Source organism: Phaethon lepturus, unplaced genomic scaffold (assembly GCF_000687285.1).
Source record: "Phaethon lepturus isolate BGI_N335 unplaced genomic scaffold, ASM68728v1 scaffold19439, whole genome shotgun sequence".
Lineage (NCBI taxonomy): Eukaryota > Metazoa > Chordata > Aves > Phaethontiformes > Phaethontidae > Phaethon > Phaethon lepturus.
Genome location: NW_010562989.1, coordinates 6,623 through 22,253, shown reverse-complemented (window position 1 = coordinate 22,253; position 15,631 = coordinate 6,623). Strand labels below are relative to the sequence as shown.

At 47.2% G+C, this 15,631-nt stretch overlaps 1 protein-coding gene across 1 annotated transcript in view; it reads left to right on the top strand.

Annotated features, from left to right (window-relative positions):
• SSH2 (slingshot protein phosphatase 2) overlaps nt 1-15,631 on the top strand; it is a gene marked incomplete at its 5' end in the record, with an annotated part of 32,165 nt that overhangs the window by 14,717 nt on the left and 1,817 nt on the right. Inside the window, 7 exons of the mRNA XM_010294469.1 lie at nt 1,758-1,851; nt 1,978-2,106; nt 4,977-5,023; nt 6,475-6,621; nt 9,009-9,209; nt 13,317-14,160; nt 15,450-15,631. The exon at nt 15,450-15,631 is cut by the window's right edge and continues 26 nt beyond it. Coding sequence (XP_010292771.1) covers nt 1,758-1,851; nt 1,978-2,106; nt 4,977-5,023; nt 6,475-6,621; nt 9,009-9,209; nt 13,317-14,160; nt 15,450-15,631 — 1,644 coding nt within the window. The remainder of the gene's footprint in view (nt 1-1,757; nt 1,852-1,977; nt 2,107-4,976; nt 5,024-6,474; nt 6,622-9,008; nt 9,210-13,316; nt 14,161-15,449) is intronic.

Sequence of the window (15,631 nt, the reverse complement as noted above, 5' to 3'; positions counted from 1 at the left end):
GACTCTTAATTAGGTATTAATAAGAAGAGGTTTCATGTTCCAGGTAATAAGAGGACCCCTGGTTGGATAAACACCAGCACTGGAAGTTTAAGCTTCCTGGGGCTCCCTTGCATCTCCTCCAGCCTGTTTTCATTCTAGTAGTTTGCCTTGGGCTTTAGGCTGACAGATCTTTGCTTCTGCAGGGTAAGTCCCATGTTACTAGTGAGAGAGAGGTTTGGCATATTCTAGTACCTAGGCCTTCCTCTTTGCTGGTTTTGTCCTCTAGTTTCCAGGCCTGGTTTCTCCTGGAAGGAACAGGTTTCTCTGAACTTTGCTGTTGTGCTGGTGTGTGTCTGAGCACATGTTTAGAGTAACGTGGTCTTTTTTTACTTACTCAGTTCATTTTGCTGTAAAGCAAAGTGTTTATGTGTGGGCTTCTGAGACTGTGGGCTCAGAAGCCTCCTCACAGGCATCCATCTGATACACCTAAGAATGGGACGAAGAGCAATGCAGTTTTTCATCATTCTGAGGAGTTCTGCAAGTGTGGAACAGGGCAGCGTATAGGTCCCAGGCTGTCTCAAGCTGTATGCTGGGATGTCTGGTGATACATGGTCCAAAACAGTGGCTGAGGTAGACAGTTTGGAAAGGCAAAATTTATCATCTATATCAACATTCATGTTCATAACCCCTGTAATTAGTAATTGCTTATGGTACTGATACCCTATAACCTCAAAGGTAGTCTGTGTCCAGATGTGATGCCAAGCGTGAGGACTTAGTTGCCCAGTTCATAGTAGAAGAAACTACTTCAGTTGCCCCAGCTGCTTTCCCAGTATAATAGTGCTATTGGTTGATTTATGCTCTCAGATATTTCCTGTTGTTGGAGTTCAGTGAATGAATAATAATGCTAAGCAGTTGTTCAGCTGTGAACAAGTCTTCACACTTGATTGTTTTTTAATGTACAAGGAGGGTGGCTGAAAAGTTTTGGCAGGCTGTCAGATTAATATTCTCTTGTGGTTTTTCATATATAAATTTTATGTAACCCACCCTTTCCCTCGTGGCAGCAATTGAATGATTTCCTGGGGACACCTGGGCAGCATTCTCTTAACTGAGCCCTGAAATAATGCGTGAGGTTAAAAGGACCAGGAACGTTCATGATTTTTATTTGTGAACCACCAGTTGGACACTTGCGAAGCAGAGAAGTGTCTGTGCACTCGCCATCCTGGCAGCCTTCCAGAGGAACGGAAAGGTGGTGCAAGATGTTACTGCTGGGTCCCTTCCAAAGATGATGGGTGAGACAGCTCTGTGCTGCCGCTCTGTTGCAACTTCCCCTGGTGTTAGTCAGGCTATTTTTGCAGCTGGTGATAAGGCCCCTGGCAGCAGAGGCTGGAGGAATGCACAGAGGCTTAGCTGCCCTCGTCTCTCCTTGTAGGGAGTTTTGGAGCTGTTACCTTTCCAAGAAAGGTAGGGGGAGGCTTAGATACTGCTCCAGAGAGTATAATGCAGCCTTCCCAATTTAAATTTTACCAAATACCAGAGGTTCTCTGAATGACTACAATGGATTAGGAGCCCTCAGTTGGTCTGTTCCATATACAACTGGGAATCTAAACTGGGCTTTACAGTCACCCGGATTCCCTCCAGCTGAGGACATACTTGGGGAAAGTAGTGTGACTATCTGAGACTCTGCGGAGTATCCATCCAGTCTATTCAATACCTGTTTAAAAAAGTGCCATGAGCCCAGTTTGTTTCCCTTCCCAATGACTGTTGCTTTCGTCTGATAGCCCAACTGAGCGGGAACGCACGGAACGGCTAATTAAGACAAAGTTAAGGGAGATCATGATGCAGAAAGATTTGGAGAACATCACGTCAAAAGAGGTGAGTGGGAGGGAGCAGCACTGGAAGTGCTCTTGTGCAAACTAGAGAGCTCTGTACCTTATGCTGTGAAGAAAGGCCAGAACAAAAACTTTACACGGCTTCCTTGTGTTCCTCTTCCCCACCCAGATACGCACTGAACTGGAGATGCAGATGGTGTGTAACCTGCGGGAGTTCAAAGAGTTCATTGACAATGAAATGATAGTGATCCTTGGGCAGATGGACAGCCCCACACAGATATTTGATCATGTCTTTTTGGTAAGTCTAACAGTGAATTCAAGAGTAAACACGCCTCACACTTCTCACTATGTCTTGGTTGACACAGGGCCTCTGGAGGAACTTAAAGGAACTCTGAAGGAGAGATTGGCCGATCCTGGGGTCATGTACTCTTAAGCAAGACACTAGTGCTATTGAACAAGAGAAGCCTGGCTTCTTGGCTGCGCTAAACTTTGCCATACACCACCAGCCAGGCTGTAGACCCTGCCACTAGAGGATGGAATGGAAAAAGTCTTAATTCTAACTACTTTTCAGGGCTCTTTCCATTGGTGTAAGACCAGTTTTGTAGCTTTAACTGTCCAGGGTACCCACACACCAAGTTCTTGGAGTACACATGTGTTTGGGAAGGGCATAACTACAGCAAAGAGGGGAGGGAACTGTTGGGGGCAGCTGTGTAACATACAGGTGGAATGACACTCTTGTAACATGGAAAGCTCTGAGTTCATGTGATCCAGGAGGAACAGAGGAGCCTAACAAAGAATCCTGGAGATAAGTCACTTAAGGAAACATAAACATTTTGCCTTTTAATGTTTTGCGTGCTTAGTTACCTTTCATTGCTGCTGGGGCCTGTCTAATTACTGCATCTCCTTCTGGTGAGTCAGCGCTCCGCTGGATTTCCCAGCCCTGAAGCAACAGACGCAGGTTTGGTTGGGCTGTCTAGCCTATGAGGTTGGCTCAACTTTAAACAAAGCTGTTCCTCTTGGACCAGCTGGTCTTTCCAAAGGGAGAGGGCCTCTCCCAGTCTCCTGGAGCTTAGTACTGTGGCTCAGAAGGGATGGTGTATGTTAATGTGAGCGATCCCAAGAAATTGTGGTGGGGTAGAGCCAGGAAACTTAAAGTACCTACAATGTAATGGATTGTGGGGTTTTTGCAGGCTATGTGCTCTCTGGAGAAAGTCACCTGTTAGAGGCTTGCAGTCCTAGTCAAAAGCAGTACAGACCGTTGTTCCACTGCAGGGCTTGGAGTCTTGACTCTGAGTGCATTTAATGGGAACAAGACCTTTAAAACAAGGCTTGCAGGCAGCACTAAGGAGAAGAACTGTGGCTAATGTGTGGAACAGAAGTATTTGCAAAGCAGCACTCTGCAGCAAGGAGCAGTGCTGCTGGGGCTGGGCACCAGCTTAATTCAGGAGCGTGTGTACTGTGAGGCAGTGTCGTACAGTGAGGTCTCTGGAAAGCCTGGAGCTGTTTTCTTCCAGGTGGAGGCAAGAGCCCCATGGGATCCTACTTAGGGAGTGCTAAAATAACTAAGCAGGAAATAAGAGACATGATGATGATGATGATTGTGGATCAAAGGATAGGAGAAAAGGCTTTCACCACTGCAGCATTGTTCTCCATACCTGCAGAAACTGGTGGTTCCCAGGCCTGAATTATATTCTTCCTTGGCCAGAAAGAGACAACATGAAGCTAAGTCGCGGGGGCTAGGGTAAATACAGCAGGGATCAAAATATGTTTGTTGGCAGATGCTGAATAGCAAGAGCCCCCATAGTCCTCCTTCAGATTGTGCACAGCTCTGGACTTCGCTGGGATTGACCTGATCTGTGGCTGAAGGCAGTGGATTCTGTTGAAATCTGGGCTGCTGTGGCATGTAACATTTGCCCCTTTATTCTACTCGAAATTCAGAGTCCCATCTGTGTTGAAGCCTTGAATGGTGTCCTCGTTATGATGATTTCTCTTAGGAAGTAGTTCAGTTTTGGAAGAGGCAGCTGCTTTTTCTTTGTTGTATTCCAGAAGCGTCAAGACAAGACAACAGACTTGTCCCCAGCAGCTACCAGAATAGTAACGTGGCCCTTTCCTGTGCGAGTGCGTCTAGACGCAGGCTGTGAGTGCGCGGGACTTTCTGCACGTGCTGTCATGGGCACAAGTGTGTGCCTGTGAGTCAGAGCTCTTGGAGCTCCCCCGTGTCGGACACGGGGTGCCTATGCATGCTTCCTGGGGCAAGCAGGAACCCATCCCCTGGGTGGACACTGCTTCTTCTGCAAGACTGGGAGGTTCTCGTGCTCAAGCTGATGGAGTTTGCAGGCGGTGGGTATGCTCCATGGGCTGGCTCGCCCTGGCTGTGCCTCTCCTGGCCCTGGGGCGATGTGGGAGCAGCCATGAGCAGTGCTGTTCTGGCGATGGTAGTGCTGCCTGGGTCCCTCTTGCTTACTCCTTCATCTGAACCGTCTTTTTATTTAGGAGCTATTTTAAGGCAGGGAAGCAGATAGCTTGTGAACCTTTAAATTTTGAAGGAAGCCTTTGAGTGGTTTTGTCCTGTTAGGTTTATGTGTTAGAGCAGGAAGCAAGCAGCTTGGAGGCCCTGTGTGTGCTGCAGAGAAGAGGGTTAACTAGCCAGGGTTAAATGTGTTTATTTTTCTGCTCACACAGGCTTTGAATGTGGGGAGAAGAGGTGTAACCCAAGTGAGCTTATGGTGTTGCTACCTTTGATGGGTGAGATGGGTGTTTCATGTATAAAGAGCACCTGGATGGTTTTTAAGTGCAGGCAGTCTCTCTCTGTGGGGTAGAGCTGGCAGCAGCCTCCAGGGAAAGGGTGGAGTGGTCTTTGAGGTTGATTTGTTAGCGGTTTGCAGGAAATGCCAACATATGGTGCTGGGCGCTTGCTTTGCAGAGCTGCTTGTTGCTTCAGAATAGATTTGGTTAATGGGGTGAGTTAAGATTTGGTTAATGGGGTGAACACCAGCCCTGTTACCACGCTTCTGTGTACACCTTTACTCAAAAGACCACCCCCCCCTCAGCAACACTTGGCTGGCCAGTGTCCTCCTTCAGTTCACTGGTGACAATCCATCCCTCCATCAGTTGTCTGGCCATACCTTCCTTCTGGCTGATGTGTCCCTTTGCATGTTTCCCCTGCAGGGCTCGGAATGGAACGCCTCCAATTTGGAAGATTTGCAGAACAGAGGGTAAGTAGCTTCAGGCCATCAGCTTAAAAGCAAGAGTCTGGCCTCAACACTTGTCTGTGCAACAAACTCTATTCCATAATCTGAGTCTTACTAAAGGGTTTGCAGATCTGAACAAGCTCTTGCTTCCTCCAAACTCTGCATCCCCCAAACAGGCACCCTAAAGTAAAAGAATCTTGTTCCATGACCTTGACTGACATCCCCTTGGCGAACAAAGGAAACTAGCAATCTCATAGCTATAAGTAGCAAAAAGCTACAGTTACTTAACTGGATGCTGCGTAGTTGGCTCTGTGCCCTCTGCTCCAGCCCGTTGTTCTGGACTGAGGTCTCACGATCACAGAGGTGCTTCGGAGTCTGGACCTCCGGACTGCAGCAGGAAGGAAAATATGTAAAAGAACATTTGTTGCTTTGAGTGGGGCCCAGTAGGAAGTAAAGTCCCTGTAGCTCTTGGGCTTAGCCCTGATGGGTTCCTCTGCCTCCTGCCCTTTCTTCCTTTCAGGCTTAAGCTTTCTCTAGGCCAGGTGGATCTAAGCACCAAGGTTTTGCAATTAAATCATTATTTACAGGCTTGGCTTATTTGTGCCAATCCTGGCGGGTGCGGGGGGGAAATCACTCTGCTGGATTGAATTGATAGCGTATCTGTACCTCGGAAAATCAGCCTGGCAAAATTGATTCTCCTCATGCAGGGTCTTCTGCAGTTTTCTTGGGTCAAACAGGTCCTACTTGACTGCCAGCGATCTCATACCTGCAAGGGAGAAGGGACGTCACTCCATTGCGGTGCTCTTATTCTGTCTGATAGCCCAGCAGGAGTGCAGTTCATAAGCATCTTAAGAGTAACCCTCAGAGCTGAAAATACTGGATGTAGTGTACGTAAATACCATATGCTTTCTCTAGTAGTTTCCCTTCTAGAAAATTTAGGGATAAGAAATAAATCCTCCCCAGTGGCTCATTGTCTGTTACATCTCTCTGTAGTTATTTGATGCATTTGTTTAACTGTGGTGTTGCTCATGAGCTTATGTCTTCAATCTTCTGTGTTGTTGGTGTAGCAGGAGGAAGGATTCACAAAGGGGCTTTGAAAATGTGTCCAAACACTAATTGAACAGTCTGTGCAGGAGCTCCTGTGACATGAGTGTTGCTGACACTTAGAATAGAGAGATGATCGGCAAGCAGTGCAACCTGACATACTGTAGAGGAAGTTTCTATCCGGTATGGATGGAAGCCCTTTTATCAGAGGCTAGGCTCTAAATTGCTCAGCAAAACCTTTTGTGTGTGTTAGCCGCTGCTTCCTTGCATTAAGTCCTGGTTTCCAAGGAGGTGTGTTCAAGACTGCAACTTCAAATGCTTTGAGTTTTGCCACTCGCGAGGCAAGGCTGTTGTGTAGCAGCTGTGATATCTCTCTGAACTTGCTTTGTCTGCACACTCTGCATTTTTATCTGCTGTCTGTTTCCATGCAGGGTGCGGTATATTTTGAATGTGACTCGAGAAATAGATAACTTCTTCCCTGGGCTTTTCGAATACCATAACATTCGGGTATATGATGAAGAAGCAACAGATCTTCTGGCTTATTGGAATGATACCTACAAATTCATCTCCAAGGCAAAGTAAGTCTTTTCAGAACAGAACAAACACATTTAGAAGATGTATACTAAACATTTTGTATTTTCCTACTGATTTTCTTAACTACTTTTCCTCCTTGCCTACCTAGGATTAAAGCATTTTAATTTTGTCATTCTGTCTAAGTGATAGAGTTGCCTTCCATGAATTTTCATTCTTGCGGGTGCTTGTACAAGGAACAGGTAGGAGTAGTGAGGGTTTTCTGCGCAGCTGCAGGCCAGGCAAACAGTGGAGGACATCATTCCAGTACAGTTTGCCTGCTGCTTAGGAAATGCAATGGATCCGCAGAGATGCTGGTGGGAGGAAAGGGCAGTAACAAATCAAGCAGCATTTAACAAAAGTTAAATGCTTAAATAATTTAACAAAAGTTAAAAGTTATAAGCCAAACACAAACATAAGCTGTTCCCTGCGTTGTGAGATTGTACAATGAAGCCCACAGCCTGGAAGTGATTTCTTGTAGCGTAATGCTCCAGAGCAAACTCTTCCCTTTAACAGGAGTAAATGCCTGCGTAGGTCTCTGAGCTGTCAGACTGCGTAATCTGATAGCAGATGCTGAAAGTAGGGCCTTCTTACTGCAAAGAACTGCATCCCAGTTATATGAGCTGTCTCCAGTTAATTCATCAGCGTTCTTAAGGGAAAACTGGTCAGAAAGCAGATCAGCACATGTTGCTTTTAAAGTAGTATTTCCATTATAGAAGTCTGTCATCTCTTAACCATAGCTGGTGCTTGCAATTTCTCATAGCCTTTAAAAGCTGACTTGTTTGAGTACAGCTCAAGACTGACTTTATTTAAGGTGGTTTCTTTAAAATACATCCTTGTATTCCCTTAAGTATCGATTTTGAATTGTTGTCATCCTCAGAAGTATTCTCCTGCCCAGAATATTTTCCATTGGGGTTTAAACAATTGGGCCTCAGTACTGTGTACGAGGTGATGCGAGTTAGTCATGTTCCAAATTGGGGCAATTACTGTATCCCCTTCTTTGCCTTGTCTGCTTGTTGTGTTTGGGTTTTTTTTTTTTGTCACCAAAAGCATTGCAATGTTTTCACTAATTTGATTTGCAAAATTGAGAAAGTCTTAGAGCAGTCAAAAGGCTGCTGTAGCCCAGTATACCCCAGTGTGGACATCTTTTGAGTGTTTGAGGAGTGTGCATGCAGGTGCAGGCTCAGACAGCTGTGAGCAGCTGAGGTTTGAGCTTGTCGAGGCACAGGACTGTGTGTGCTCCCTGGCCTTTTGATTTGTCCCATGAGAACTTCACATGGCTGGCAAGCCAGAAAACCTAGCACTTAAGGGAGAAAATTAGAGGTGACAAACCGAAGTTCTCTCTGAGTGCTCCATGCTAGTGCTGCCCAACGCATGGAGTTCACAGACAAGGACTGTAGCCTTCCTCCTCGTATTTCACAGCAGTCAAAATGGTTTTTAATTTCTTGGAGCAGAGTGTTGGCTGCCCTTTCAGGGTCTATACCAGCCTCACCAAGCAATGTACCTGCTCATCGCACTGAAAGGTACGGTTTGCTTTGTCTTCAGTAAGAAAAAACAAATTAAAGTGGAAGGATCTTCCATCTGATTGCAGCAGGGTGCTGCACTGCAGCCGTCACTTGAGGTCTCTGCCTCCAGCCATGAGGAGGTCATATTTTCCACTCACTTGCACTTGGACAGGTACTGAGGTGAAGGACTGTTACAAACAGAGCTGGGGGGTGAGCTTTCTGCCTATAGGCAGTCCTCAGAAATGGTGGTATCAAGAAAAATCTGCCAGGTGGTCCATGGGGCTTTTGGCTGGATTTGTACCTGCTGATGTCTCGAGAGATGTGGATGGGAGCTAGGTGGGGTTTCAAACACTTGACTAAAGCAGTGTCAGTCTTGTTCAGCCAGTTGCCAAACCCAATAATATGCCATCAAAAGTTTGCAGTTGAAGAACATCTCTGTGCTAGAGGCTGCCCTGAACTGCTCAGTGTCTTCCAGGGATGCATTTCTAAATGGTGCCGCCACGTTTGTGTGATAGATGCCCTTTTTATTGGGAATACTGCTTGTTACCAGTGGGCCATTTGGGATGAGTTCAAGGATGCCATATTAGTCTTTAGCAGTCTTCACAAATCTCTGCAAACAGCTGATGTTTGTCCACTTTGTGATAAAAGCTTCAGAAGAGCTGTTGTAACAAAATGTGTTAAGAATATTAAGACCTTGTTCTTCACTTTCTTTGTGTGTCTTGCTCCAGTTTGTAAATTGGATTATCAGATCACATCCCAGACTTCAACTGTGGCCACAGTGTTGAAAATGTGTTTGATAATGCTCTGGTAAAGAAGTTATTGTTTTCTTAAGCTTCTCAGAGGCTGTGTTTTCTATTTAATGATCCTCTTTTATCTTTCTCCTGCTTCAGGAAAAATGGTTCTAAGTGCCTGGTGCACTGCAAGATGGGAGTGAGCCGCTCGGCATCCACGGTGATTGCCTATGCCATGAAGGAGTACGGCTGGAACCTGGACAGGGCTTACGACTACGTGAAGGAGCGGCGCACTGTCACCAAGCCCAACCCCAGCTTCATGCGGCAACTGGAGGAATACCAAGGGATCCTGCTGGCCAGGTGGGTGGAAGGAATGACCCTGATTACCCATGTTAAGGCATAACACTTAAATGATTGACTCCATTATTTTAATTAGAACTTCCATTACTGCATTACATAAGCTCGTGATTGTCTTGGGAAAGGTAGCACTCTGTTTTCATGGGTTATCTCAGCTGAGCCTGGGAAAATGGGTGTAATAAGGAGCTTTTAGGAAGCTGTTCGGCTTCTAGGATGGCTGTTTTTTTGGAGAGTAGCATCCCGTGCCATCCAAATGCAGCATTCGGAGCTGTGCAGAATCCGGCAGAGATAAATGGTGTCCCTGTTGCTTGTAACATCACTTGGCAGGGAACTCGCTTTGTCTCCATCCCAGCCTTATGGTTCCCTGTTAAACATGCCCCTCCTCAGCAGCTGGTCTGGGTTTATTTAGATCCCGTTGGTGTTAGGGGAGGGGACAGGATGTTCTGTGCATTGCAACAGCAGTGTTTATTCCTGCATGGAGTGCTGAGGCTGGTCTGGAGCTGGGCCTGGGTATGGACAAGTGTGTTGTAATCCCAAACCTATCACCTGATTAGCAAAAAGACATAAATACTGCATGTTTCTGAGAAAACTACTTGTAAGCTGTGTTAAGCAATGTCTTCCTGTGATCAGCTGGAAGGAGGTAGTGATACTTTTGTGTTTCGCCGGATCAGGGTATTTTGTTTAGGGTCCTGGTGTGCTTTGCCAGGGAGCAGATCTGAAGCAAACAGAATTGCCCAAGCTGAGCCTCCTGCCAGGAGGAGGCATGTTTTGAGCAAAATAATTATTTCATAGCTTCGTAGCGCTGTTGAAAGGTGCCTGCCTTATGCTGTTCTTTACAGCAGCTCAGGCACTTGTGCTCTCTTTAAGGCATACCTCTCACCTCTGTCCTCTCCTTGGTTTTGTCCCTCTGGTCTCTTCTATCTTCTTGCAAAGACCTCCTTTCCCTTTCTGTGCTAATGACTTACCCTTCCTCCTTTGCTCTCCTCCTGCTCCCAGCAGTCTGGCTACCTCTGCTGCCTGGCCAGGTCTGGATTCCTGATTTTTACACCAAATCCCTGGTGTAAGCGCCTCCTGTCACTGAAGTGTGCTTCCTCTTTGCCTCTGCACAGATGAGCAACCTGCGGGCTCCTCGCAGGTTATTCCCTGATCAGGTGCACCCAGAGGATCTTTGTCTTCCACCTCTTCCTGCTCCCCAAACGTTGACGGCCATAATGACTCTCTCTCTCTCTCTCTCTCTGAAAAAGCAGCCAAGTAGTATCGAGTCTCGCAGTAGATCACAGTAGAATAGATATTTTAAGAAATTGTGCTGTTCTGGACTGAAATCCTTTGAGACAGACACCACACCTGCCTTTGGTGCCTCGTGTGACACCAAACGTGCTGCTGGCACCAGTTAATAAAGGTCAGTGCTTAGCTCTGAGCTAGAGGTGACCTGACCAGTATGGTGTGCTGTGTAGCATTGGGCAGACTGGGAAATTAGATCTCGTTGGGGTAGACTGGATGGAGGAAAAGAAGCTTTTCAGACGGGAAAAGCATGCCAACGTCCTGTGCAACAGGCTGGCGAGCGCCTGTGAGGAGCCCTGGGCTGGTAGCAGCTGGTATATCACATCTCCAAGCCCTGAGCCCTGCATTTGGTTTAGATAATCTGTCAGCCTGGTAGTTGGTGGCACTCCTGCAAAACCACCCTTTACGAACATTTTGTTAAGGATATTTTTTTTCCTACCTCTTTTAGTAGCTTGTTTTTTCCAGGAGGTAAGTCTTTCTTGCTGCCGTCATTTGTATAGCGTGTGGCTCTCTTGCGACTTAAGCACACCACTGCTCCTGACCTACTCTGCAAGTCCCCATACAATGGCATGAACAGGATTGCTCATGAGACTTTAAAAAATGCAAGAGCAGTGCATTACATCTGTGTGTAGGACTAAAAAGCCTGCAGTAAGTGAAGCTTCACTGAAGCAAGGAATGGCCTCTCTGTGCTGCAGAAATGGTCCCTCTATGCGGTTCTTTTCTCAGCTCCAAACTGCTTTTTCCCCTCTTTTATTTTTCCCCTCCCCCTCCTCTTTCTTCTTTCTTTTTCTCCTCTTCTCCATTTTATTTAGCTCTGGCTTCTGGTTGCCTTGCTCATTGCTGCAGTATTCCAGGACAGGTAAAAAACAAAAACAAAACCCCAACAGATTCATGCTCATGTGACTGCTCCGATTTCAGAAGGAAGGTATGTGAGGGCAGCCATGTGCTCACACTATCTAGTTACGGTTTTGTGTTGGGGTTATAGCAACTGGCATATGTTTTCCAGCTGTAAAATGAAAACCCCCTGCCTGCTTTTAGTCACAACAACAAGCATGTTTTGCTCTTTGCGACTGTCATACTTCCTGGGGTTAGTTCAACTGTCCCCTCACTCTGGTGATGCAGACAGAAAGGCTGAGCCAGCCCTGTTTCTTTTATTAGTTAGGGATAAGTTACAGAAAAAGAGTGTTTATGATCCTTGTGATCCTCTATGCCTTGTGCAACTTGTGAATCAACAGCAGTAGTCTTATACTAGAGCCTGGAGGTCTGGCTGCAGTGTGGCAGGGGATGTGGGGGGCTCCTGGTCCAAGGCTGGTGTGGACACAAGCTGGCCAGTGCTGGTGCTGCCCCCAGACCGTGTGCTGTGCCTGGCACACCAAACGCCTGGGCTGCCGTGGTCTGTTCTCCCCGGCACTGGGAACGCTGCCCAGGAGGGTCAGGAGCTGGCTGTGTGCTTCAGGAAGGGACGTGGGCTCCTGTTCTCTGACCCTGCTTTTAGCACCTCTTGCAGATTGTAAGACTGCAGGAAGTGTGAGAGAAAAAGTTAATACAATACACCTCTTCCAGCGGTTGTTGACATTTGTTTCAGTTCTCAGACCAAGGCTGTCCTAGACAAGCTCTGCCTCATGGACAAGCCTGGTTCTGCTGCCAGTGTTAAACTTTGCTCCAAAACCCGTTAGTGACAGAGCACATGCACCCCAGAGCAATGCCTATGGCCTCTAGTCTTGATGCTCCTCTCAAAGGACCTGATTCTGCCCTGTGTCATACATGAAGGTTGTAGCTGATTATGGGGTTAGAAAGCTAAATCCATGATAGATTATTTTCCTTAGCTGTTGGGCACCCGCAACTAAACTGGTACATTTTAATTAGTTCAATAGCATCTGTTAATTAACTTACTGCAGCCAATGGATGTGTAGCAAGGGACTGGAGAGGTTTTGCAAGGTCTCCTGCAGGTCCAAGAACCTTTCTGTGGTATCTGCTCTCCTCCTAGGGGCAAACGGTGGAAGCACAGCCCTGTGGCCGTGGTCACCCAGCAAAGCCCTTGCAGACATGGCTACCTCGTCTGGCTTCACTGCAAGAAGTTGCCTTCTTTGCTCTCTGTAAGCCCGGAGGCATGGGCTGGGTTTTTTGGCAGGTGGAGCTAAGGAAGGTGGTGCAATGCTGCTCACAGTTGCTTGGCCTTGTGACTGCTCAGACCTTCCTAAAGGGGCTTTCCAAGAGCTGGAGAACTCTTGAGCTTCCTTCCTGTGAAAGGCAGGTGGTGTTTTAGGCTGCTTGTTGACTGCTGAGGAGGTCTTCTGTGTTTTACACACACCCACATCCACGCACCCCACCCACCCACCCTACGTTCAGTTACCAGAGCCCAGTTACTGATCACTGAGGATATTCAAAGAAGGAGCCACAAGGGAAATTGGACTTCATTCAGTGTCTACCATCCACTCACGTCCAGGACTAGGGACCCGGTCTCTTCTGGCCATTGCTCACCTGCTAGCAAATGGAAAAGTGCTTGCTAGCTGAGAAGGGACCAAATTCTGTAGTCAGTTAAACATTGCATTTGTTGAGTTCACTGATAAAATAGTGCTGGGGGATACGTGTGTGTGGAGCAGAATGGTGTTGTGGGATTTAGCTACTGGAAAGTGTCTGTTATTGGATCAACTTTTCCAGCAGCAGGTTTGGCCCTGAACTGTTCAGGTGAAACTGCAGCTGTGGTCGTCGACTCCAGTGTTTGGCGAGGGTTTTCCATGTAGTTTGCATCCCCTTACAACAAGGTGGGTCCGGCTCTGGTACATGAAAACACTACTCAATGTTTTCATTTGCTTTTCTTCCCCGCAGCAAACAGCGGCATAATAAACTGTGGCGCTCGCACTCAGACAGTGACCTCTCGGACCATCATGAGCCCATCTGCAAATCTGGGCTGGAGCTGAACAAAAAGGAGATCACCACCTCGGCCGACCAGATCTCAGAGGCAAAGACCAACGACAACCAGCAGCCAATGTCTCCTATCTACTCAGCTGAGCCAGACAGGGAGCAGCAGCTCCCAGAGGATGCAAACATGATCGAGGAGATGTGTGTGAAAGAGAGAAGGATCCACGTAGAGTTTACATGTCGAGACTTCCATGCTGAACAGATGGAGGACAAGCTGAACCTGAACAATATCAATGGCTGTACAGCAGGATGTTGTGTAGACTCTGTCCCCCCTGATAACTGCCGTGCTTCTGAGGCCTTAATGCAACTCCAGCACCCCTTGGAAATAACAGAGTTTCCTGATTTGACAGTGGACGATCTGGAAAAAGATGCCCTTAAGCCTGATATGAATGTGCACTTGGTTCCCATGGAAGAATTCACTTCGTGCTTAAAAGACTTTCCCCAATCCCCAAACCAAAATTCCCCAAGTCTCCAGCAGAATCCCCAGCCCGAAGTGACAGAACTCAGTACAGACAGGATTGATTTCTTCAGTGCTTTGGAGAAATTCGTGGAGCTTTCCCAGGAGAGCCGATCGCGTGCCTGCTCCCATTCCAGGACGGAGGAGCAAGGGAGTGGAAGGAATGGGGTCTCCAGGGTGCCTGTACTGGAAGTGCCGCCTGCTGCGGATGGGTGTGCAGATGCTCGAAGGAACAGCTCTGGAAACTCTCCTCAGGCATCAGATGACTCGTCCACAGATGAAGAACAACAAAAGGTTAAAATAAGTTGCTTGGTTTTGTTAAGAGCTGCTGCTCAAACCTGTCTGCAGGTAGTTCTGTGAGGTTGCTGTGGACAGGGGACTTTCTAGTCCTGCTTTCACTGAACAGGGTAGCACTTGGGGAGGGATTGCTAGATGCTTCCCCTTTTCTTCACTTTTGGATACTTGCCCTTTTCTGCACTTTTTCCTTAAACATCTGTTTGCTGGCAGTGGCAGGGCACTGGCTGAGTCGACCTTGACCTGACCTGCTGTGCTGTTCTCATGAGAAACTTATTTTTGAGTTTGGCATCAGGAGAGCAGATAGGTGGGACTTGACCCACTAATGCAGCTGAACCCAGAACAGCTGAGGCCAGCCAGTGTCCCGAACCTGCGCAGATCCTTATCTGACTTGACAAGTCCACCAAAGAATGGGACAAAACTGGCATCTTTTTGTGGTTGGGAAGCACCAGCACTGGGATAGTAAATCAAGGCAGGTGTAGAGCTTCCACTGCTGGAGGAAGTGAGTGAGCCTGTCCAGGCCTGGGGTACTGGGATCAGGCATATCTAGCTCCCTTCTCTCCTGGGTAGGGAGATGTTCCTGACAAAATTTAGTAACCTCTGAATTGAGGTACATTTCTCTTACCATTGCTTTCCACCCTCCAGGGCTCTCACAGGGATTGATGATGTCCGGGGCCATCATTTTCTGGGACCCTCTCTTATTTAAATTCCACGCTGCATTGTTTGAATCTTTTCCATCTCCATGTGAGGCAATAAGGCTTTTCTGAATATAATAGGCCAACGCTTTCTCCAGCGATTTGGCAGAAGGAGCGTCTGTGCGGATGGGGGAGCCTCTCTGGCCGTTTTCCTCCGGGAAACCAGAGCGTTTCAGTGCTCAGTCATTCTTTATACTGTACTTCTGTTTGCTCCTGTACGTGAGCAGAATCTTTCACGTTTTCAGTTTGAAACTGCACTTTTAGCAGCATTAGGATTTTTTTTGTTAACTGCACTTTTCTTTATTTAAAAAAAAAAAAAGGCTAAATTTCCCTTGGAGTTCATGGCAATTAAATAAAAGTTCTTATATCTCAGTCTAGGTGAAAATCCAGCCCGGAATATGTTAAATGCAGTCCCAGAGACACTAATGCTTCCGCGCTAGTGATCATGGCACTTGTAATCTATCCCCACACGCTGGCACATGTGCTTTTTGTTCCTTTGAGGATGTGCACCCTCATTTCTTTTAAGCTGCTGCTATTTGCTCTGTGTCAGCACAGCTGATCCACTTTGTAATTCTCCCTATTTCTGTGTTTCAGGAGGTCCCCGAGCTGCCTAGTGCAGGCCACCTCACAAGATCCCACTCGGAAAATGCCATTTCTGTGAAGGAAATTATCACAGAGATAGAGTCAATCAACCAGGGAGCAGGACCTGCCCAGCAGAAAGAGAGCTCAGCCAACCTCACCCAGACACCAAAGGGGAACACAGTGCACGACCTGCC